Source organism: Neltuma alba, unplaced genomic scaffold (genome assembly GCF_004799145.2).
Source record: "Neltuma alba isolate B1F8T4 unplaced genomic scaffold, ASM479914v2 tig00004099_pilon, whole genome shotgun sequence".
NCBI lineage: Eukaryota > Viridiplantae > Streptophyta > Magnoliopsida > Fabales > Fabaceae > Neltuma > Neltuma alba.
This window is the reverse complement of record NW_021633566.1, coordinates 15,830-41,525: the sequence shown is the minus strand read 5'-3', so window position 1 is coordinate 41,525 and position 25,696 is coordinate 15,830. Positions and strand designations below refer to the sequence as shown.

Here is a 25,696-nt window from a genome sequence, read left to right as displayed (position 1 = left end):
TATTGTTTCAGTCATATTTTAAAACTCATGCATATTATTCCGGAGTATCTTACCGTGCGTCTTTAAAATTCAAATCCAAATAATTAAAAAAATTAAAAAAGGAGGATGATAATGATTGAATCAAGAGATAAAACCCAATTAAAATATGTCGTTTAGCCTCATATTTTCTTAAATGAAAAAATTTTGGTGAACTCCTTGAATAAAATTCATAAGTCAATTTCAGATAAACTTAAATTGCCCCATGAAATTAGTGTTACTTTGATTATAAGAAGAATCCACAGAAACTACCCAAAAAAAAAAAAGGTGGAATAACATGGAAACAAGAACCGACGTGGTTTTGCCACGCATTCCCATCTCAAATATTCCTAGTTCTAAATATAGGACTCTTTTTATAATGCAAATTATATTACAAAAAGAATTTTATATTTAGGACCGAAGAAATATCTTGGTATCGTCAAAGACTCAGATTTGTAGAGAAGATCCCATGTTTCAGGACAAAAAAGAATGATATTCAAAGAAAAGAATCGTAAAAATCATTATTATTTAGAAAGACCCGGAAATTTAAATTAAAATAGAACTTATAAATCGGCTATCGGCAACTCTTAACCGGTCAACTGTTTAAAAAATATTTAAAATATTAATACTTTAATATTTAAAACTTGACTGGGAAAAAAAAAAGGATATTTAAAAGCCTCTTTCACATATTTACAAGACACCCTCTCATATATGTATGAGTTCATTTACACAATCTTTGTGTTGGTTTTTCAAATGTTACAAATTGACTCACAAGTCAACTTAAATTTACATATCATTCTCTTAAATTTACAAGTGTACCTGAGTATTTTTTTCAAGTCATAAATTTTGAAATTTTGGGCCACATTTAGTCTTGCAGTATAGTTTCGTACTCTTTTAATCCTCTTATATTAAATGCTAATACTATCTCCCTCTTTAATATAAGGCCTCATTTGATTTTTATTTTGATCCTAAATATAAGACCCCAATCTATTTTGTCTCTCATATTTAGACAATTTTTTCCAAGATAGTCCTTCTAATAATTGTAGTTTTAGCTAATACACTTGACTAATAAGGATATTTTAGGAAAGACAACACCTATTTATTACAAATAATTAACTTAATTCTTTTTTTTAATCTCCTCAAATTAGTTAACTAGCTCTTATATTAGAATCAGAGGTAGTATATGATTAAGATGTTAAATTCTCTCTCAAAAAAAAGAGAGGAAAATTTACTATGGAGTATTTAAGGAAGGAATGCAATTTCTGAAAAACTTTTATAATAATTGAATAACAAGTTTCAGCATATAAAATAACACTTATTTTTTTTATGCTTTTGTGACGATTATATATACACACACATTTTTTATGAGATTTTCCGAAAAGGATGGAGAATAAATAAGCGAAGGGGCAGTTATTTTCAACCACACAATAATGAAGAAAAATTCATTATCACTTTGTCTCGTGCCAATATCTAGTTGGTATTTATTATTGTTGTTACCATTATTCCGTATTCCTTTGGGTCACAAAGGTGGATGATTGGGCACGGCAATCTTCGAGCATGAATCTAGGCTCTTGTCATTATCAATGAGATTGGTACCCTGCGATTAGATTATTTTAGTACTTCATTTATGATAGTAGCCTGCTTTGGATTGAACAATCAATTATGGGAGAATTACTGTAGAGTCCCAAGCAAGAGATTTTATCACTCTAAGGTCCCTGGAAATGCTAAAATGAATCTGAGGTCCCAAGGGACTTAATTGTGAAAAATTCCAATTGTGCAATTACAAAATTACCCTCATTCATTTGAAAGAAAACGCTGAAGAAAAATATGAGGGTTCTTTCATTCGCACAGCTCCGTCGCATCTCGCCTCTATTCCTATCGCGTCTCGCCTCTTTGACTGTGATATTCTGCTCTGCTCCTCGCCTCTCTGACTCCGTCTCTACCTCACACCTATTGCTTCTCATTGTCACTACCAACTTTCTTGTTTTTCGCTTCTCATTCTGTGAAGTATAAAATGATACTCTGTTTTTCGCTGGTTCATGCTCTGTTTCTGCTGAAAATAAATGAATATGACAGTGTTTTTTTTGTTATAATCCCTGTAATGCGATGGTTCAATGTGTTGTTAATGGATACATCGAAGGTTGTCAATCTAACTATATGACTTGTCATTGACAAGTGATTGTGACAGGTTGATATGAAGAATGGCAAGTTCAAGTAGGAAGCATTTGTTCTGCTATATCCATCCAGGGAGACAATTTATTAATGTAGAAGATGAAATGCAATATGTTGGAGATGGTAGCATATATAGCGTTTTGTTTTTTCATTTGACAACATAATGACATCTAAATGTAAAGTTAAGTTAATGTGTATTGATATTATTTAATGGTTACAAAGTTTTTTTAATGCCATTTATGTGTATTGATTAGCATGAAATTCTTCATTAATATCCTTATCATGTCTAGAAATGATAAGGGTATTAATACTAAAAAAACGAATGCTAACTATGATGACATGATAGGTACATATCACAGTCTTCTCTGTCAGATCTATTGACAACCTCAACAGTGAGTGTTGACAACCTGAGGAGAAGTCATTGACAACTTCAACAGTGTCGCTAACAACTGACTCTGTGGGATAACACAGCCTCTAATCAAATAGAATTATTATCATATATAATGACTTTAACAATAAAATGGGAAGCTCTTTCAAGTCATCAATAGCTTTAAGTGAATCCAATTTGATTATAGCAGAATTTTATTGCAGAAATTCATTAACAACCTCAATAACGAGTGTTCACAACCCAAGAAGAATCTGTTGACAACCTCTGCAGTGTCACTAACAACTGACTCTGTGGGATAGCATAGCCTCTGATCAAATAGTATTAGTATCATATATAACCACTCTAACAATAAAATGGAAAGTTCTTGAAGTTATTAACAACTTTAAGTGAATCCAATTAGATTATAACAGAATTTTGTTGCAGAAATTCATTGACAACTCTAACAACAAGTGTTGACAACCTGAGGAGAAGTCGTTGACAACCTTGGCAGTGTCATTAACAACTGACTCTGTGGGATAGGACAGCCTCTAACCAAATAGTATTATTATCATATATAATGACTTTAACAATAAAATGGGAAGTTCTTTCAAGTCATCAATAGCTTTAAGTGAATCCAATTTGATTATAGCATAATTTTATTGCAGAAATTCATTACAACCCAAGAAGAATCTGTTGACAACCTCTGCAGTGTCACTAACAACTGACTCTGTGGGATAGCATAGCCTCTGATCAAATAGTATTAGTATCATATATAACCACTCTAACAATAAAATAGAAAGTTCTTGAAGTTATTAACAACTTTAAGTGAATCCAATTAGATTATAACAGAATTTTGTTGCAGAAATTCATTGACAACCCTAACAACAAGTGTTGACAACCTGAGGAGAAGTCGTTGACAATCTTGGCAGTGTCACTAACAACTAACTCTGTGGGATAGGACAGCCTCTAACCAAATAGTATTATTATCATATATAACGACTTTAACAATAAAATAGAAAGCTCTTTCAAGTCATTAACAACTTTAAGTGAACCCAATTGGATTACAGTAGAATTTATTACAGAAATTCATTGACAATCTTAACAGCGAGTGTTAACAACCTAAGAGAAATCTATTGATAATCTCAGCAGTGTCACTAACAACTGACTTTGGGGGATAGCACAACCTCTAACCAAATAGCATTATTATCATATATAGCAACTTTAATAATAAAATGAGAAGCTCTTTCAAGTCATTAACAGTTTTAAGTGATCCCAATTGATTACAGTAAAATTTTATTATAGAGATTCATTGACAACCTCAATAGTAAGTGTTAACAACCCATAGGGAATCTATTGACAACCTCGACAGTGTTGCTAATAACTAACTCTGTGGGATAGCACAACCTTCAAATAACATTAAATTATAACTAAATAATATCATATCACAGCTTTAACACTAAAATCATATGTTAAGAAATCATGAAACATTACAAGTACATGAAATTGTCATATTATACCAGTAACTTAATTCAGACTGTCAATGACAGCCTCAACAGCATGTGATAACAAGTCTATGGCAATCTATTGACAAGTACAGCAAAATAGAAATATGATATTATATTAGATTACTTCCAAATATCATTTATCACTTTATATATATGTATACAATTTAACTACACCAAATTCACAACCCACTTAAAAAAGCATATCGGTTGCATGTGTACATAATGTCAGTTGTTAGTGACACTGCAGAGGTTGTCAACAGATTCTTCTTGGGTTGTAATGAATTTCTGCAATAAAATTATGCTATAATCAAATTGGATTCACTTAAAGCTATTGATGACTTGAAAGAACTTCCCATTTTATTGTTAAAGTCATTATATATGATAATAATACTATTTGGTTAAAGACTGTCCTATCCCACAGAGTCAGTTGTTAGTGACACTGCCAAGGTTGTCAACGACTTCTCCTCAGGTTGTCAACACTTGTTGTTAGGGTTGTCAATGAATTTCTGCAACAAAATTCTGTTATAATCTAATTGGATTCACTTAAAGTTGTTAATAACTTCAAGAACTTTCCATTTTATTGTTAGAGTGGTTATATATGATACTAATACTATTTGATCAGAGGCTATGCTATCCCACAGAGTCAGTTGTTAGTGACACTGCAGAGGTTGTCAACAGATTCTTCTTGGGTTGTGAACACTCGTTATTGAGGTTGTTAATGAATTTCTGCAATAAAATTCTGCTATAATCAAATTGGATTCACTTAAAGCTATTGATGACTTGAAAGAGCTTCCCATTTTATTGTTAAAGTCATTATATATGATAATAATTCTATTTGATTAGAGGCTGTGTTATCCCACAGAGTCAGTTGTTAGCGACACTGTTGAAGTTGTCAATGACTTCTCCTCAGGTTGTCAACACTCACTGTTGAGGTTGTTAATAGATCTGACAGAGAAGACTGTGATATGTACCTATCATGTCATCATAGTTAGCATTCGTTTTTTTAGTATTAATACCCTTATCATTTCTAGACATGATAAGGATATTAATGAAGAATTTCATGCTAATCAATACACATAAATGGCATTAAAAAAACTTTGTAACCATTAAATAATATCAATACACATTAACTTAACTTTACATTTAGATGTCATTATGTTGTCAAATGAAAAAACAAAACGCTATATATGCTACCATCTCCAACATATTGCATTTCATCTTCTACATCATTAATAAATTGTCTCCCTGGATGGATATAGCAGAACAAATGCTTCCTACTTGAACTTGCCATTCTTCATATCAACCTGTCACAATCACTTGTCAATGACAAGTCATATAGTTAGATTGACAACCTTCGATGTATCCATTAACAACATATTGAACCATCGCATTACAGGGATTATAACAAAAAAAACACTGTCATATTCATTTATTTTCAGCAGAAACAGAGCATGAACCAGCGAAAAACAGAGTATCATTTTATACTTCACAGAATGAGAAGCGAAAAACAAGAAAGTTGGTAGTGACAATGAGAAGCAATAGGTGTGAGGTAGAGACGGAGTCAGAGAGGCGAGGAGCAGAGCAGAATATCACAGTCAAAGAGGCGAGACGCGATAGGAATAGAGGCGAGATGCGACGGAGCTGTGCGAATGAAAGAACCCTCATATTTTTCTTCAGCGTTTTCTTTCAAATGAATGAGGGTAATTTTGTAATTGCACAATTGGAATTTTTCACAATTAAGTCCCTTGGGACCTCAGATTCATTTTAGCATTTCCAGGGACCTTAGAGTGATAAAATCTCTTGCTTGGGACTCTACAGTAATTCTCCCATCAATTATATACCTCAATATCTTAGTTTTTTTTTCAAAATAAGTACTGGCGTTTTTTTCAATTGGAGGGCATCTTATTTAAAATATTATTGAGTATTAAATATGAATATTTCTATAAAAAATCCAAATATTGATTCATCAAGTTAAAAAAATTAACTCTTTTTAATGGATTCAACTCTTGTCGATGTTGGTAACTCACGTGCATCTCTTCTTATTGCTAAAATCCACCTATTTTTGGCTCCAATCTTGATTTAGCCATCAATTCTTTAAAGGAGCTTCTGATAATAAATTATTATAAATTCATTTTATAAATCATAATTTAATAAAATTTTGTTTCCATAAATTAACGGTATATTAGAGAGAGTAATTGTATATTAGTTCATATTGCATATTCAAAAAGATAATTGCATATTAGCAAAGACCATTTACAAATTATGAAAGCCAATTGCATCTTGATAAGGTTAATTGCAATTAACTCTCATAATGAGCAAGTAGTGTCCACAAATATGTAATTACTTTCCCAAAGATGCAACATGGCTAATATAAAACTACCTTGTCAAATATACAATATGAATCACCTTCCTAAAGATACAATTAACTTTCATAATGTGAAAAACGGCCTCTTGAACTATACAATTGCTTTTCCTAAATCAATATGCAATTAGCTTTCCCAAAATATAATCAGCTTCCATAATATGCAAGTAGTCTTTCTAAATACGCAATTTGAACCAATTGAATTTTCATAATGGCAAGTAGTCTCTTCGAATGTGCAGTATGAATCAATACGCAAACACCTTTTTCAATATGCAATTAGCTTTCATGATATAAAGTGACATTCCGGAATATGTAAATTACCTTTTATAAGAGTAATTTGGCCTTTCCCTCATCATACTTATTTACATTCAAGGAACTCATACATTTCCATAATGTCAGGTCCCATTTTCTAAATAAAATTTTAATCGGGATTTATGACAAATTTTCCTTTAGATTGAGTACTAAAAATCAAGCTAAGAAAGTGGCTTGAGGGTTAACAGTCTTTTTGTGATTGAATTGGAATCAACTTTACCATGATGAAAATAATATAATATGATTGAAATGTATAGATACTCTTCTGGTTCTTAATATAGGACCTAATTGTTGAATTGATTTTGGTCCTAAATATAAGACCCATTTCTTATATTTATTAATTTTCTCTAAATTATCCCTATATATACTCCATCAACCATAATCAAGTAGAAGAGAAAGATGGGTATTAAAAAAGATAATTATGGTATTTTAGGAAAAACGTACTCCTCCGGTCCTTATTATAAGACCCCATTTGACTTTTTATTTGGTCCTAATTATAAGACCCCAATCCATTTTGTCTCTTATATTTATGCATTTTTTTCCAAGATAATCCTTCTAATAATGATAGTTTTAGCCAATATACTTAATTAGCAAGGATATTTTAGGAATGACAACACTTATTTATTATAAATAACCAACTTAACTTACTTCCTTAATCTCCTCAAATAAGTCAATTGGGTCTTATAATTAGGACCGGAGGAGTATCATATTTCTTATAATTAACTAACTTACCTAATTTTCTTAATCTAATCAAATTAGTTAAATGGGTCTTATATTAAGGACCAGAGGAGTATTTTTTTTTATGATCTTACATAGAGTAATATTTAAATAAAATATCCACTAATATACAAATTCAAAATGACATCATTCAAGAGAAGAAGAAAGCTCTAATATAATCGATATGGTCAAAACTCTTGACTAAATCGATTAAGAAAATGGTTTTACCTGTTTAAGGGACCAACCAGTTAACCCGGATAATGTTGAGGAGTATTCATGGTGTGAAAGCAACTTTTCTTTTTTGGGAATATATTTTCCATTGGTATACTGTGTTGTTGTATTAACAGCAGGTAGTTACTAAACATGGAAAACGACATGAATTAATGAGACAATGAAAAGAAATTGATTTAATAAAAAACTTGAGAGGAAAAAAAAAAATCTGTCGGCAATAGTGACCTGACATGATTCATTGATTCTAAGTTGAATTAAAAAAAAAAAATGCGCGAGAGTCACACCTTTTTAATTTTTAAATTTGAATTTATCTGAAAGTTTGGGATAATGTTAAAATTGATGGGGTCAAGTGCTTTTCACCTTTGTCCTGAGTTTTGTCTCTACCTTTATTTTGTAATTATCTTTCAATGATTTCTTATATCGAGCAGTCGTGAGTGGAATATTATTACTGAAAATTTAAATAAATTAAATTTATTTATTTAGACAGTATTTTGTTGGCCATAAGAAAAAGGATTTCTGAAGTTTAGATTATGCTATTTTTTTTCTAAAATATGAAAATTAAAATCAGTCAAATTAAATTGAGGATCCACTCAATGAAGGTAATCAAATGTAATTTATTAGCGAATAATATATGTAGTAGTTGGGGGGAAACTTGACGTTTTCAAACTTCTACCTCCTCCATTTCTTCTTATTTTCATTTTTTATTTAAGTTTTAACGTATGGATTAAGGAATAATAATCAATGTATGTCAAAATTCTTTGAACTTTTCTAATACATTCTCGATTCAGTTATCTCAGTATTAAATGTTTCTAAGCGCTTATGGAAAGCTACACGAGAGTTGTACGTAAATATATAAAACCTAGTATTTTTCTATAAAGATAATTTATAAGAAGATAAATGTAAATATTGTGGCTTATTTTTAAAAATTTGAGGATTGCTTCAAATTCACACGTAGTTAATGTCGAAATATTTTTTCCCTTAACGATCTAATATTTTGTGTATATATATATCAGTGGTTTGATATGAACATTGTCATTTGTCCAAGTCTAAATAAAAAGTTTATTTTATAATTAACATGATTTTTTATTGGCAAAGTTCAAGCACACAACAATTTTAAAAGGGAGAAAGACCTCGAAGGACTAACGAAATATGAGAATTTTAAAAGGATCCATCAAATGGCTTACTTCTTATAAAATATCTATGGACTATTATGAAATTAAGCTTTCTATTTTCTTTTTTGAAATGACCTAATTACTCTTAGTAAAATTAGTTGATAACTAATTGTTACTTGTTAAGGTAATTTTATTATAAAATTGAATTTCAAACTACTCCCCCTGGTCATTATTATGAGAACTCACTAAATAATTCATATACACTAATAAAAAAAAGTTAAAAATATTAAAATTGTCATAAAATTTAAGTTATTTTCAACATGATTCTCATTAACTATACTATATTCAAACATCACATTAATTTCTATTCCCTCACTACTCTTATTAAATATGGGCATATATGAAAAAAAAATATTTAATGTTCACTGAAACTATTAGATGTTCTTATAAAAATGACAAAAAATTTCTTCTAAAAAGAATCCTATTATAAGAATAAGAGGGAGTAGTTGATAAAAACTTTACAGTAGTAAATCTTGAATTGAAAATTTACAGATTTGGGATTTTTTTTTTTTAAACTTTTCGTAAAAGCTGATAACTACCAACCGTTGGTTAATGTATAATATGCCCACGTATGACTTTTGGTAGTTCCGTAGTTGATTCATGAAAGGAATTGGTTTCTTAATGTTCATCATTTTCTCTCTTCACCTCAATTGTGCAATGATGGATTTGCATTATTATTGATGAGTGATCCTTGTCGTTTTTAATTCCCCAAAAGCTTTCTAAATACATATTATTATAATTTTTGAACAGCATATTTTGCTAGCATCACAAATAAACTTGAAAATATCCACGTTTAGGTTTTAGGGTGATGTGGTAAAAAAGGGCAGGTTGAGGTTTCTTATGATACAAAGAAAAGTCTAAAACAAAATTACACTATTTTCTTTATAAAAAAAAACCCAGTCATTTTATATAAATTTTACTTTTATTTTCATAATATATAACATCTATGTTAAATGAAAAAAATACTTTATATTACAGTTGATTTTAAATTTTTTTATTAAAATATTTGCTATTAACATTGTCTGTGTGTTAAAATTAAAAAATCAAATGAAATTATTTTAATAAAAATTAATTGTCAATTAATGTTATTTTTTGAAATGATTTTTTATTTTTTCACGAAATGAGTTCAATTAAAAAAAATAAAAGTTAAAAATCGAACAAAGGTTCAGAGAAATTTAAATAAAAATATAAAAAATTTAAATTATACCTTTCCTATATTCTCTTAAATACAAAAATACAGATGAAGCATTTATTCTTTTCTTTTCATTCATGACCTTAATCACCTGAATATTCTTTTTTTTTTTTTTTGCTTCTTCGGAATGGAATCATGCCATGTAATTAATTTTTTTCGGGCCAGAATTAAATGCATCTAAGTTCTCCTGTTCTAATTTTTTAAAGCAAAGATGATTAGATTGAGGGAGATGATAAGATACTTTTTAAATAATATTTCATAATTTTAATGAAAATAAAAAATTACAATAGAAGAAAAATTTCTATTTAAATTTATAAATTCAATAATACTCGAATTTGTATACCAAATAAAATATAGACGCAGAGATGCAAATAACAAATATACGTCTGTCCACTAAACATTTCACTTTTTCCAGACCAACAAAAATTTACCACATAATCTGAATGATATATTATTGAATGAAAATAAATATTAGTATCTATAAAAGTAAAAGATTTGAGTAATCCAAGTATTATTTTGAAACACCAATATGAACTACTTTGGCTTACCTTTTTTTTTAAAAAAAAAAATTGTAATACCTACCTCACTATCTTTCTCCAATAAAATCAAAATTATAATTAATATTATCATCAATCAATATCTATATTATCATAAGGTAGAGCTAGTATCAATATGAATCTTTAGGCCATTATAAATATTATATGATTAATTTATTATGAATTGTTTGATTCTCAACCTCTAAAGTCTAAACTTCTTCACAATGCAATTCACTTTTGAGATAACGACAGCAAGGGATTTCAAAATATCAATTTAGTGATAGTCAAGTCTAAGAAAAATTTCTTTTTGACTGCAACTTCTGTATATATGTAACCATCTGAATTTATCTTTACAATTATTTTGAGCAAAACTAATTGTATGCCATATGCAAATATTTTCTCTAACCTTTTAAAACTTTACATTAAATTTTCTTAAGCGTTTATATTTATGCAAATGACTCCCATACTATTAGTTTTATTCATTTTTTATTTGTAAATGTTTTTAAATTAAAAAAAATTGTATGCATATAACTCAATTTTGTAGGATTGTGTGCATACAAAAATAAAATTTAAGGAGTGTAAAATTGATATATAATTTGGCACTATTCACGTCGATTAAAAGTTCAAGAATTTTACTAAATTTTAAATACTAAAAAAATTATTTGTATATATTTTTAAGTTCAATAAATTTTTGTATTATTTAGCCAATTACTTCGTAAGACAACAGTAGTTACATCAAATTGAACAAAAAGAAATACTCCTCCAGTTCTTAATATAGGTCTTAATTCTTGAATTGGTTTTGGTCCTAAATATAATATTCATTTCTCATTTTAATCAATTTTCTCTAAATTACCCCTATGGATACTCTCTCAACCATAATCAAGTAGAAGAGGGAGAGGGGGTATTAAAAAAGATGATTATGATGTTTTAATAAAAATGTGTAACTTTTCTTATAATTAGTTAACTTATTTAATTTCCTTAATCTAATCAAATTAGTTAAATAAGTCTTATATTAAAGACCGAAAGAGTATTCTACTACTTGCTTACAACTTTTAGTTGGAAGCAACATGTTATAGACTAGGCCAAGAGATCATATTATGGAATATTTTTTGGCCAAAAGATTTTTAGAAGATTGTGGAATTAGCACATCTATTAAATAATGCATCTTCAATTTAAAGCTACCTTATCAAGATTTAAAGCATTGGATTCTTTACACTACTGTATAAATATCATGCCCCTTAGCTTTTAATCTGCATGTAAGAAATACGTTGAACATGTAGAATCAAGCATTTGTGCAAAATAACATTTTTTTATAATGGGTTTTTTTTTATACCAATTGTAGTGGGAATAATGTAGAAAGTGTATATCTAGTAGTATTTTTATAAATAAAATGTAAGATTATTAAACTTCTTACGCCGGTTGCTGATGGAATAAAATTCAATTTGGAGGGTTCGAATTTTGAGTTTTACCTTTTCTTTATGCTGTAAATATATTTTAGAAAAGAATTTATTGTTAGAGTGCAATTTTCATGCATCTTTAATTAATTACTTTCTCACAAAAATAAATTTAAATATAAAATATTCCAGTTAAAGTCAGATGATTCTTGTTTAATAATATGTTCAGGTTACAAGATCTCATCAGTTAAAGTAAGGGATTAATTGAAGAATAAAGTTGTTCATTATTACTTTACCAAAAAACAGTTGTTCATTATTACTATTTCTTATGCCAATTGAGGACATAGATAAATAGTATAGTGCCATGGATGCCCCACCTAATATGCAAGCTCCACTCTACACACACACGCACACGCGCATACGCGCACACGCGCGCACATATATACAGCTGCTTAGAATATATGGATCCCACCAACCGTATCAACAACAGTGGGTCACGTGAAAAAAAAAAAAATCAGAGTTAGTTTTGCAAATTCAAAGAAGTAGGCCAAGGGGGTTACTCCTGTTTACCCTGACAATACTCTCTATCCTCACTATAAGTTTTAATAAATAACTAAATACATGTGACAAAAAATAAGTTAAAATAAGTTAAAAATAATAAATATATTTTTATTTTTAAATATGCTCTTATAATAAATGTGAAAAATGATGAATGAAAAAAAAATATATAGGAAAATGTGATTAGAGTGTTTGGCAAGGGAGGAAAAATAAATAATTGAAGACAAAATTAAAAAGCAAATTCATTAAAACCCAAATTGAAGTATACGATGGACCATAATCTCTTGGATCTCGAATAAAATTCTAAATATAAGACCTTTATTAATTTATGTTCTGAATTTATTTTTTAAACTATTTATATTGATCACACATGTTAAATGAGAATTTCTATCAATATAGACAACTTTCAATATAGATAATTGATAAAGGTATTTTAAAAAAAATCAATACATATTTTATACAAATAACTCATTTAATTATTAGATTAATTATTTAACTCTTATATTTATGACTACTTCTATATAGTTCATATGGCTGGGAAGAGGGGGGGGGGGAACAAAATAATATTACCCTATTATTTAGCTTCTATTAATCCCTTTCAGTGAGTTAGTTGAGATATTGGATTCATGTGAGTTATGGGCGTGACTTTTCTTTTTATTAGAATATTTGTCTATTAATTAAATTACATTTTGGACAAATAGTGGTTCATTTTTTTTACCAACACAAATAGTGGTTTTATCAAGTGGAAAAAAATTCAATTTCCTTTAGATAAAGTTAAGATTGAGGGTTCATGCTTAAATTTGATTTAATAATATGAAATATTGTATAATTCGTAATGCAATATCGTGTATCAATCCAAAGTATTGAACATTAATATCGAAAATAATATAATTTAATTAAAATATGCAAAAAATATTTATATATAATCATAAAAAGAGTAATATTTAAATAAAAATATTAATTAATATACATTTGATAAACTACAAAAAAAATCCAACAAAATAGAGTTACTAAAGCATAAATCTAACAGATTAGTATTTCTTTCTTAGGTTAAGATACAAATTTGTTTAGGAAGTTTTTACTCAAGAGTATTGAGTACCTAAAAGGTTTTTTAGGAGCAAATTTGTTTTAAAAGTTTAAAATCGTAGTAATATTATCCCCTATCATTAAAAAAAACTCATGTAGACCATTAAAATATTGATTTTGATGATCGTTAACATTTTTAATAGTAGGGGGTAATAGGCAAATTAACTCCTAAAAAAACTTTCAGGTATCCAACGCTTTTGAATAAAAACTTTTGGGACATATTTGCACCTTAATCATTCTTTTCTTTTACTCAAAATGATGTTTTTTTAAGCTCCATAAGAAGGGGAAAATCATAAAATTTAACCTAATGGATCAATCCCAAACTCTTGATGGGATCAGCCAGCAAACAGATAGACATTCAAAAGCTGAATGACATAATTCAAAAGAAAGGATACAGAGCATATATATGCGCAAATAAGCTTTCCGTTTGGCAATAATTTCATTGATTATGAAAATGACTTCATGACGTAAAGTCAGGACCCAAATTAGGAATAAGCCCTCTCATGTCTTTGTTATTTTGTGTTCTTTCATTATCCCGTGACCAAGCTGCTACTCTTCATCGTGTGGTCAAGGGAACGTATCTGAGCAACGACAGATTCCTTCCCTCCAAAGAAAACTGAGAATGAAGTAGAAATAATCATAAACATATATAGAAGGAAAAGGAGGAAATGATTACAATAACAATTATTATAATAATATTATAAGTTTTCTTAACATATTGTTGACTAAAGAGTATTTTTAATTAAAATACTGTTTTTATTTAATTTTTATACAGTATTTTTTAGATAAAAGTTTAAAATATATTAATTGAGTCACGATTAAAATCTAATTACAAACAAGAGTAATAAATCTTCACTCAATACTTTTAAGGGAAAATTGGACTTCAATTAAAACTTTTATTGGTGAGGATGATCTAAATCAAAGTACTGGTGCTCTTTTACACGAAATGTACAGAATACTGATATTAACTATGTATAAAAATTTATTAGGTCTCTTACCAATAAAATTTTAAATGGATGACTTTTTGCCCGTTTCCCCTACTTTCAATTGTTTGATGGCCATACTAATTTATTATTCCTGTTTTAGTATAATTAATTGATAATTAATAAGATCTAATTAGCTAGCCAACAAATAATTATAATGAAAAGGGCTATAGACGTTTAACCATGAAGATGAGGTTTAGAATTTAAGTCTATAAGATACCATATACTCTTCTAATCCTTAATATAGGATCTAATTGAGAAGTTAATATTGATCTTATAGATAAGACCTATTTCATATTTTTTTAATTCAAATTAACTCTATTGATATCTTTTCAACAATGGAGGAAAGGAATTAAGAAAGGTATTTATGGTATTTTAGGGAAAAAAATCATATTAACTAATTTAACAAACATTCTTAATCTACTCAAATTAGTTAATTAGGTCTTATATTAAGTATCGGAGGAGTATTAAATAAAAAAGGAGACAAAATCGAATTATTAAATAATCTCTCTCACGCACACATATTTGAAATGGAATCAAAACATTAAAATCAATCCTCTCTATGTGTATAAATTACAAACAAAGGAAAAAAGAGCAATGCTTTGGCTGCTGCCTTTATAGAGATATCCCAATTTTGTTCCAAAAAAAATTATTTGAAAATTTTTTTTAAGGAAAAAGAGGGATATGCCCACCTCAGAAATCAGAATATAGGTAGACCCGCCATTTTGTTTGTTTGAGTAGGCCAATATATCGCCACCAAAACCACACAGTTTTGAAACTATATGCTTCCAAAACATATACGGCACTCACATGCCTTGCAGATTTATTGCTTTGGTCTTCAACCCAATCATCAACAACACAAGTGGAGCCTATTGCCACAACACACACACACCTATATATATGCACACACACACAAAAAAAAAAAAAACTAATTATTACACGCAAAACTTATCATCAAACTCTTTCTTCTTCCCCATAATAATAAGAGCTTATTATAGCTCTTTTTAACCGACACTTTCATAGTTGCCTTCTGTTAGTTCCTTCACAACACAGAAAGCATGGTAAGCTAGCTACCTCTCATTCACTTCAAGCATATGATGAACTGTGTAATTCTTTGAAGCTTCTTCACGTTTTGGTAAATGGGTTTTGTTTGTGTGTTTGTCTTTGTTTCAAATGTTCAATCTTGTAGGTGATGGTTTCCAGCCATGGAGGTAAGAAAGATGCAGAAGACAATGTTGCAGTGGATTTTCGTGGCCGGCCGGCTGACAAATCTCGAACCGGCGGCTGGTTGGCTGCTGGACTCATCTTAGGTGATGCTCGCAAGTTCAAAAATCTTGAAACTAACAGTTTCAAAACTTCTTTTTTTCCCTCTCTAGCTTTTTGTAAGAAAAATATGAGGTCTGATATTATCAACTAATCTGGGTATGAGTTGGTTAGGCCCCAAATGGAAGAGGCTATTCCAAAATCACTTTTTTTTCCATCCACAAAGCTCAAATCTAAGACTTTTCTTAATAAGGTGGTAAGTTTCTTACCATTCAGATGTTGTTTTCGTTTTTTGGCAGGAACTGAACTGTCAGAGAGAATAGTTGTGATGGGAATAACTATGAACTTGGTGACATATTTGGTGGGAAATTTGAATCTGCCATCAGCAAAATCTGCAACGATTGTGACTAACTTTCTGGGAACTATGAACCTTTTTGGGCTGCTTGGTGGCTTTCTGGCTGATGCAAAACTTGGTAGATATCTCACTGTTGCTATCTCTGGCTCCATAGCTGCTCTGGTAAGTTTGAAGCTCTGATGCATAATCTGCAAAACTTGTTATTGTTGTTGTTGTTTTTATTTATTACCTTAAGTTGCACGATCTCAAGTTGAAATTAATTAATCTTCATATTTCTCCAGATTATTTTCTCCCAAGTTAATGGATTCCAACGGTTAAAAACTATAAAAAGACAAAATAAGGAAAGTAAAGAAGAGAAAATAATGTTCTGTTTGGTACAACTGGTTTTCCTTTTTTTTTTTTTTTAAACGAGATTTACACAATTTGTTTGATTCTTTGTTTCCACTATTTTCAAAAGCAATGTTCTTTTGATAAGCAACAGATGTTTGCTTTTGAAAAATGTTCATTTTACGAACAACATCAGTAGTCGAAATTTTGTAACAGCAAAGAATATGATTTGTTTTTCCTTCTTTTCAATTCAACTAGCACAATACTCATTGTTTCTTATACAGAGAAAACTCAAATTTTCTTTTTTTATTAAATAAGAAAAAAATGAAACGAAATATACAGGGACAAGTCGAAATTTTAAAAAAGTACCAAAAAAAAAAAGTGAAATAGTATAAGGATGGCTTAAAGGCAAAGAAAGAAAAAGAAACAGAACACACAAAACAAATTAGAGCACAGGGCATTTAGTCTCTACGTCGTACAGTTCGGCCGGAACAGAAACCTCAAACACAGAATCACTATTTAAACACATGCCACTATCCAATTACATGTCAACACCTCAAATTTTCTTGTGTTCATATGCATCATTTTTTACTTTATACATGAAATATTACTCTCTCATTAAGTCTTTATCCCAATTCTAATACAACATTAACATGTAAAAGTCTATCTAAATGCTTAATTATCATTTTTTTCTCAATCTCTCTTCGGACGTATAATTATGTACTCCCATGTTTGTGAAAAATAAAGGGCTAGCTTATTGAACAAGTAATACCTAAGTTAGTTAGTTCTTCTATCATTTCTTGTACTCTAGTAGCATATAAAATCATCTAAAAACTCATCACTTTTTCTTAATCTCTTTCTTAATGTACTTCTCTTCTGGTCCTAAATATAAGGCTAATTTTGTAATGTAATTTGCGTTACAAAATGGATCTTATATTTATAACAAGAAGAATATATATATATTTAGTTCTGTGAGTGTAAAAATGTACCAACGAACTGGCTAATTTTCTTAATATATATAAATTGGTAATCTAATTTTTATATTTAGGATTAGACAAAATATAACCTATTCGAGTTATTGTACGAGCAATCTCTAGCTAAGCTCTCATGCCATTTTTGATACAATTAGGGAGTGTTTCTCCTCACTTTGGCCACATCCATCCCATCCATGAGGCCTCCAAAATGCAGCCAAGTCCGGAGGCAGCACCACGAGTGCATCGCCGCCACTGGCAACCAGCTAGCCCTCCTGTATGCAGCTCTATACACCATAGCAATAGGAGGAGGAGGAATAAAGTCCAATGTTTCAGGGTTTGGATCAGACCAGTTTGATACATCAGATCCAAAGGAAGAGAGGAAGATGATATTCTTCTTCAATAGGTTCTATTTCTTCATAAGCATAGGTTCATTGTTTGCTGTAATAGTGCTGGTTTATGTTCAAGACAATGTGGGAAGAGGTTGGGGATATGGAATCTCAGCGGGAACAACGGTGATTGCTGTGCTTGTTTTGCTTTGTGGGACCACATTTTATAGGTACAAGAAGGCTCAAGGAAGCCCTTTGACTGTTATATGGAGGGTTTTGATTTTGGCTTGGAAGAAGAGGAACCTTCCTTTGCCTTCACATCCAAGCTTTCTTAATGGATACCATGAAGCTGAGGTCCCTCATACTGAGAGATTGAGGTATGTATATTTTCCCGGCTACACGTTATCAGTAGAAAGTATGCATAGATTTTTCAATTTAAAAAAATAACTCATTATGTACAAAATATAGAAACCAGATAACTAATCTACAAATGTTAAGGAAATTAGTTAAATTAATTATTTGTAAAGAACATGTTTGTTGGGTTATCAAAAAAAAATATGTCAGTTTTTCTAAGATATCTTTTTTAATCATTTGTATTGAAACTACAATTTTAATGAAATCTCTCATTTAATTTGTACAATCAATAGGAATGGCTCAAAAAAATTATAAATTTGGAAGATAAAGTAGATTGATATTTTACATTTTAAGATAGTGCATATATAATTCTTTTTTTAATTTTCATAGAGAAATCCATATAACGGATAAAACATACAAAATAAAAAAAGATCAAGTCTTTCAGTAAAATTATGATAAGTGAAAGTGTGAAACCTTTTTAAGTTATAGCAGCATCCTAATCAAGATTGTTTTTGGCCAACGTAAATAATCAAGAATCTCTATCTTAGCGTGCTTCTTTTAGATATATTATTGATTCTCAAGAATTAGATGTGGGATTTAGAATTTTGTATATTTAGTATGATGTTGATGACAAATTAGGAATGAAAAAAAAATTCATAAAAAATTACAATTTATAACAATGCACTAAGTTCTGAATTATGGCATGTGAGATCCTATCAATTCCTATGTTTTATAAGGGAATGAGATAATTCATTAATTGTATTTATGCATTTTGTTTATTACATCATTCATAATCAATTACTCAAGCACAATTAAATATATAAATTTGCATGTGAACAATTTAATTAAGTTAGGTAAAATTTTAGTTGGTGATGATAGGGTCTAGTTTAGTTAATTAAAGTCAAATTTCCATTCAAAACGAAAGCATGGGTAAAGTTAAGGTGGCAAGTAATTAAGTGTCGTAATCATCTTCAATTATTGGACATCAAATAATTATGAAGATATGACATGTTTGTGGTTTGGGATATTAGTGATAAGCTTTGCTTTTTATTTTTATTTCTTAAGTTGTCGTTTTAGAAGTGGTCTCTTATGACATGTCGGGGACGATTCAAATTCAAATTATCTTTATACATATGATAGAGAGATTTGAAATGGTGTTCAATATATGATGGAATCTTTCTAAGCAAAATTATACAGTCCCAGAAAAATCGAAATTGAGATTCAAAAATGTCTAAAAAAGTTAATATAATCTTTATCCTTTAAGTTTATCCTTATTTTAGTTTTAGTTTTTCAAATTTTAAAATATAAGTTTTGGTCCCTGAAGGGGCAAAATAGTTCAAGTTTTTATTAGATTATACGGACCAATGCTATAAATAAAATAAAAAAACTTGAGGAACCAAAACTTATTGTTTGAAATTTGAGAGACTAAAACTAAAATGAAGATGAACTTGAGGGGATCAAAATTTGTATTACCCCTGTTTAAAAATATGCTGAAAAAAGTAGCTTCTTTTTCAAATTCTTGATTTTCTCCATTTTCATCTCTTTTATTTTCTTTTTTGTTTCTTTTAACTTTTTTATTTAATATTCAATCAAGTATGAATATTCTAAATTTAATATTTATAGAAAATAATGTTTAAATCTGAATATCATAAATAAACTATAAACTAAATCGTTTTTCTATTGAACGAATTGCCTTTAATACCCCTGACTTTTGAATAATAATAATTATTATTATCCAATTATGCAGATTTTCCTGCGATTTAGTTCCTAAAGAATTTGCAATTTAGTCCCTGCAAATTTTCCTTTTTGTTTTTTTTTCATGTTTCAAAGTTCCTCTAAATTCTTCCTAAACTTATATTCATATACTGTTTGTCTCATCATTGAAGTTTAAGACGTTATAGATTCTATGATTAATAATGCAAGAGATCACTGCTTGCTACACATTAATTCAAAGAAAGACACAATGATACTTCAATAAATAGCCCTCAATATTTCAACCTAAGATTCAATAATGCCATTTACGACATTAAACGACATATATAACGTGTCTGCGGATCAAACAGGTTTAACATTTCTCGGTATATATATTGGGTATTTTACATCTTATTTTCATTTTTATTATTTTTTTCGTCCATCCAAATGCACTATATACATTCAACTCTGTATGGGATAAACCTCAACCACATCATCAATTGTATACCCTTTAAACCATATAACTTTTTGTGAATATGATTCTTTCAAACTATGAGTTATATAGATGTATGGATATAAGTAATGAACAAATTAAACTACTAATAAAGGGTAAAGGAAAGCCAAAGAAAACATTCAATGAAATTATTGAGTGAGATTTTTTTTATTAACAATTTATTTAAAAATTTAGTCTTTGATAGAACTTAATAACATCATGCGATCTATGTAGCCAAACCCATCTAGTAGGGTAAGACTTTGTTGTTGTTGTAAAGTTTTAAAATTTAAAAATGTTATATATGCGTAACATAAAGTTCAAGAAAGTTATATATAATTTCGCTATATATATATATATATATATATATTGACATTTCCATGGCTAATGGGATTATTTTCCATGTTTGATTATGTTAGGTTCCTTGACAAGGCTGCGATTGTAGATGAAACTGATCAGAAAGAAGGAAGCAATTCATCATGGCTGGTTTCCTCTGTAACCCAAGTTGAAGAAGTGAAAATGGTGCTTAAGCTCATGCCCATTTGGTCTACAGGTATCCTCTTTTGGACGGTCTACTCTCAAATGACTACCTTCACTGTTGAGCAAGCGACTTTCATGAACAGAAAATTTGGATCCATAGAAATTCCTTCAGGATCACTCTCAGCTTTCCTCTTCATCACCATCCTCTTCTTCACTTCCATCAATGAAAAATTAATCGTCCCACTCGCTCGAAATCTCACTCACAACGTTCAAGGACTCACCAGCCTTCAGCGAGTTGGAATCGGCCTCGTCTTCTCCATTCTTGCCATGGTGGTTTCTGCAGTTGTTGAGAAAGAAAGAAGACAAGAAGCCATAGGAAATCCCAGCTCCAAGCTCAGTGCTTTCTGGTTAGTTCCTCAGTTCTTCCTTGTTGGTGCAGGAGAAGCTTTTGCATACGTCGGACAACTCGAGTTCTTCATTAGAGAAGCACCAGAGAGGATGAAATCTATGAGCACTGGGCTGTTCTTAAGCACACTTTCAATGGGTTTCTTTTTCAGTAGCGTGCTGGTTTCGATTGTGGACAAGGTAACCAAGAAGACATGGCTTCGAAGCAATCTGAATAAGGGCAAGTTAAATTACTTCTATTGGTTGCTTGCAATTCTTGGGGTACTAAACTTCATAATGTTTCTGATCTTAGCGAGTAGGCATCAGTACAAAGCGCAGCAGAACTTAAACCCTAATGATGAAAGCGGAGAGAGAGAGATTAAAGAGAAAGAGCTTGTGATGAGTGCAAGTGAAGTGATAATTGGTGTTGATGGAAAGGAAGAGGCATAGATTATTATATATTACATATTATGTTTGGTGGTTCAGCAGGTGGTTTATTTATATATGTATGGCGTGTGTTAAGAACAAAATAGTGTTGCAGTGATTTCTATGAAAAAAGTGTTTGATGAGTTGCTGGGCAATATGAAGTGTAAAATCACGTATAGCAGATGATTTGATTTTATTCGTAGAAGAGGTGAAGAGGTAATGAAGTGTGTCCCATCGATCAAATTGGGAACTGGTTAAAATTTTGAAAAATCAAGCAGATAGAATGTTTGCTTGATTCAGATTTCAGAGTCAAGGTTTTCTTTTTGCTTCGCTCAATATGATACTGTTTCCAGGATTTTTTTTCCCACGTATGTTTCATCCATACTATAAATTCAACTTTGAAAAAAGTCAGTTTTATCTATCATAATATATCTGGGCATCATCACGTTTATATTTGTTTTAAAAAAAAAGGGAATTATTCTAAATCGCAATAGAATCTGATAGCATTAAATTAAATTAGAATACAATTGTGATAAAAACAATCAAAATATTCTCACAAAACTTCAATTCCCTTGAGAGATACTCATGTCCGTTGGACAAGATCTATTAGTTTCCTGGATGAATATTCAAACATAAGGGAAGTGGCACAACCCTTCAAGTCTGAGAAGCCCGTGGTCAAGCTTTTAAAATATGCGAGGTAAATTACACAAATTAAGTTAAAAGAGATCCTCTACATTTTAGCTGATGTTAATCATGTCAAAGTTGAATCTGGAAGGAACACAATAACTCTTGGACATGGGATCAAACAAAATTTTAAAACTGACTATTCCAGAGATTATCTATGCCATCAGTCAACCAGCATTTCTCTTCATCAAAGCAATTTGTGAAGAAGCATGCTAACAACAAAATATTTTTGGAGAATAAATTTACTAATTTAAAATGTAAAGCAACCTGTAATCATAAACATGATGCTATCAAGTTGGCCTGGAAATGACACCAGGGGCAAACCTACAACTTTTGAATGACAACTGAATTGGCTATACCTGCTTGCTCTATAGTCTGGTCCAGATCCGTAAGTTTTGTGGGAGGGAAACCCATTGTCTGAAGTTGGTAATTTCTCGCTCCACCAGGTCTTGATGCGTCAATGAAAGCACGAACATCTCTGATTGTATGGTGGTGATTGAAGCGAGATACCATGCGAGTACCATCAGCTAGCCTCAGCTGGATTGACGTCACTGGTTGTGATTCATCTACAATTAAACCCATTGATGGCAATGGAGCAGTGTTTGGAGAAGTCCCAACTACAGTTGTTTGAATAGGTTCTGCAGTAGCTTCACTGGTGGAACTGCTACTACCTAAAGTTCTTCCGACCCCACGGAAAGGAAGGTGCCGGGGCTTCAAAGGTTCCTGCATAGACAAGCACAAAGAAAAGTAATTGCATAAAAACCGTATGCAGGCACAGAAACAAATCTCACAACAGGTGAGGAAGGAAATAGATGTAGGCATACAGGGTAGTTTTCATCCCGCCTTATAAGATCAACATGGACTGAAGTCCTTCGATCTGCTGGTTCAAGTTCTCGGGGACACTCAGAATTCTTTACACTCTGCATCAAGATAGAACTAATCATAAACATGCAAGTACTAGGTAAGAGATAATGGTACCAATGGTAATAGAAGACAGAATCAAACTCAATCAATATAGCTAATGAATACAAGGGGCTTGAAGTGAACCAACTAAATCAGCCATGAATTTAGAAACTATCTAAATCAAGTTTAGGTTTGAAACTCTCATGGAACTGGTAATTATTGAATTCTCCTATTCAAGGTAAATGAGAAGGGAATAAATCTCAATAAATTTATTACACAAGTATAAATTTGGAAATCGTGGATAAAAGCCATCACGAGCTTTCTAAATCAGTGCAAGTTACCTGAAGAAAGGATGCATTTTGTGGATCATCCAACCGCCTTAGAGGTCCATCATCAACAGAAAACCCATTCCTCCAGAAAGTGATTGTGTGCGTAACAACTTCTGGGGGAGGAGCAGCAGAATGTATTGTCTCTCCAGAAAGCAGTCTTGCTGTTCCAGTAAAACTTGTAGACTTTTGAGTACGTTCAGGAGGGGCATCAACAGCAGACTGTCTTGCTTGGTCGAAAAAATCATCCACACTGTTACCTTTGGTGGGATCTTGGACAAGCATGCCACTATAGTGAAGAGAAAAACAAATCAATTTCAGCTATATACGTAAAAAGCCACATTCCTGTGAAAGAAAGAACATTCTTCTATTTAGCACCAAAACACATTACACCTTTTTTTTAAATAAAAAATTGAAATGGAGCCTCCCCTCACACACATTTTTTCCCATTATCGTCAGAATATCAATCTTTTATTTAATACAAGACAAAATTGATGGCACAAATTTGGACTTAGATTCAGATTATTGTGCCATCAGACATCACTCTTCAAAATGATGTTATTCCATTAAGTGCAATGGATAACGTGGAACGACAACAAGCAAGGGATCAAAATGAAATATCGGTATCTTTCCAACGTTCAGTTTCCCAAATTTTATGCGACGTAAAACAACTTAATGTATTACGATTCAGAGTTATAGTTTAGATAGTTTCCAACAAACACAATCAGAGACAGAAAATTTTAAAACTAAGCAACCTGAAGAGAAAGATTTCGCTCACCCATGTTGTTAAGAATTTGCAAGTGCAATTACTGAAATTTCAAACCACAATAACATCGGTATCTTAGAGAGATTAGACAAATATTCAGGATTTCCAGTGTCAAGTCGCAACATTTGCCAACATTAAGCTCCAACGTAAATCCCAAGTCACAAACCCCATAAGAAATTAATACAATTTCCAACAGAATAAGAGGGAATTAAAATTATCGATACCTTTTCTCCCCTCCAGTGTAGTATTCCTGGGTTTCATCAGATTCAGAATCAGAACTATCACGCACGGATCGTTTCAAATCAGAAAGCGTCCGAATTCTCCCCGACCGGCTTCCGGAGGCCTTCGCAGCAGCCTTACCCCGATTACCCCGCGATCGGAGTTGATATGGAGCCCGGGATGGAGTCGGAGAAGCCGACCGAGATCGCGAAGGCGATTGCGACGGCGAGAAATCCGGGGAGTGGGATTCAGACGGAGATTCAGGAGACGAAGCTTTGTTGGGGTTATCGTTCACAGCAACGCTGGGCTCGATAGGGTTGTTGTTCACACTACCGTTGTTGTTATTGTCGAAGAAGGTGGAAACTGCGGCGTCGAGGTCGAAGTTGTGGCTTTCCAAGAAGAAGACGGCTTCTTCCTTGGAAGAAGAAGTGATCTCGCAGAAGGAGTTGATGAGGGACGCATTGTCTCCAACCGATTCGCCTTCCATGGCAGAAGAAGGTTCCTGATCCGAGCTCTCGCCTCTAAGTTACAGAGAAGCGTCCGCTCCACTGCATCACTTTTTCGATGACGATGGACCAATCTTCGGTTTTATATGTAGCGGCACTATCGCCGTTTTGCGATCGCCCAAACGGCAGTGTCGTGTATCTCCAAATCACACATGGTCAAGAATCTTCACATTCCTCAGGATGTTCTTGTATAAATCAAAAATTAGTTAAATTAATTATTGATAATAAATATGTGTTTTTTTCCTAAAATATTATTATTAGTCAAGCACTACCATTATTACAGGGATTTCTTTTAAAAAAAAATATGAGAAACAAAATAGATTTGGGTCTTATATTTAATATCAAAATAAAAATCAAACAAACTCTTATATTAAGGGACAAAAGTAGTAGTTTTTAATATAAGAATTAGTTTAATATTTAATTTGGTTTTAAATATAAAATCTCAATTCATTTTGTTTATCATATTTATCTATTTTCTTAAGGTAATCCTTATAACAGTTTCACAAATTAAAAAGTTTCATTAAATAGTATTTCTAGTTAATATAAATGATTAGTAAGAGTATGTTAAGGAAGATAATATCTATTTATAACAAATAACTACTTTAAATAATTTTTTTAA

The 25,696-nt window shown here is 30.9% G+C and overlaps 2 protein-coding genes across 2 annotated transcripts; one reads left to right on the top strand and one right to left on the bottom strand.

Moving 5' to 3' along the window:
• Positions 1 to 3,061: 3,061 nt before the first annotated feature.
• On the top strand, positions 3,062 to 21,732 carry LOC114743712 (protein NRT1/ PTR FAMILY 6.4). The gene is made up of 6 exons (XM_028931932.1): positions 3,062 to 3,066; positions 15,640 to 15,663; positions 15,792 to 15,912; positions 16,165 to 16,382; positions 17,677 to 18,224; positions 20,803 to 21,732. The coding sequence occupies exons 2-6, from the start codon at positions 15,661 to 15,663 to the stop codon at positions 21,695 to 21,697; spliced, it is 1,785 nt and encodes a 594-aa protein (XP_028787765.1). The 5' UTR covers positions 3,062 to 3,066; positions 15,640 to 15,660; the 3' UTR covers positions 21,698 to 21,732.
• Positions 21,733 to 22,462: 730 nt separating this feature from the next.
• Positions 22,463 to 25,102, bottom strand: LOC114743703 (plant UBX domain-containing protein 4). Its single transcript, XM_028931923.1, has 4 exons — positions 24,577 to 25,102; positions 23,602 to 23,875; positions 23,182 to 23,277; positions 22,463 to 23,080 (listed from the first exon to the last, which is right to left on the bottom strand). The coding sequence occupies exons 1-4, from the start codon at positions 25,056 to 25,058 to the stop codon at positions 22,682 to 22,684; spliced, it is 1,251 nt and encodes a 416-aa protein (XP_028787756.1). The 5' UTR covers positions 25,059 to 25,102; the 3' UTR covers positions 22,463 to 22,681.
• Positions 25,103 to 25,696: the final 594 nt, after the last annotated feature.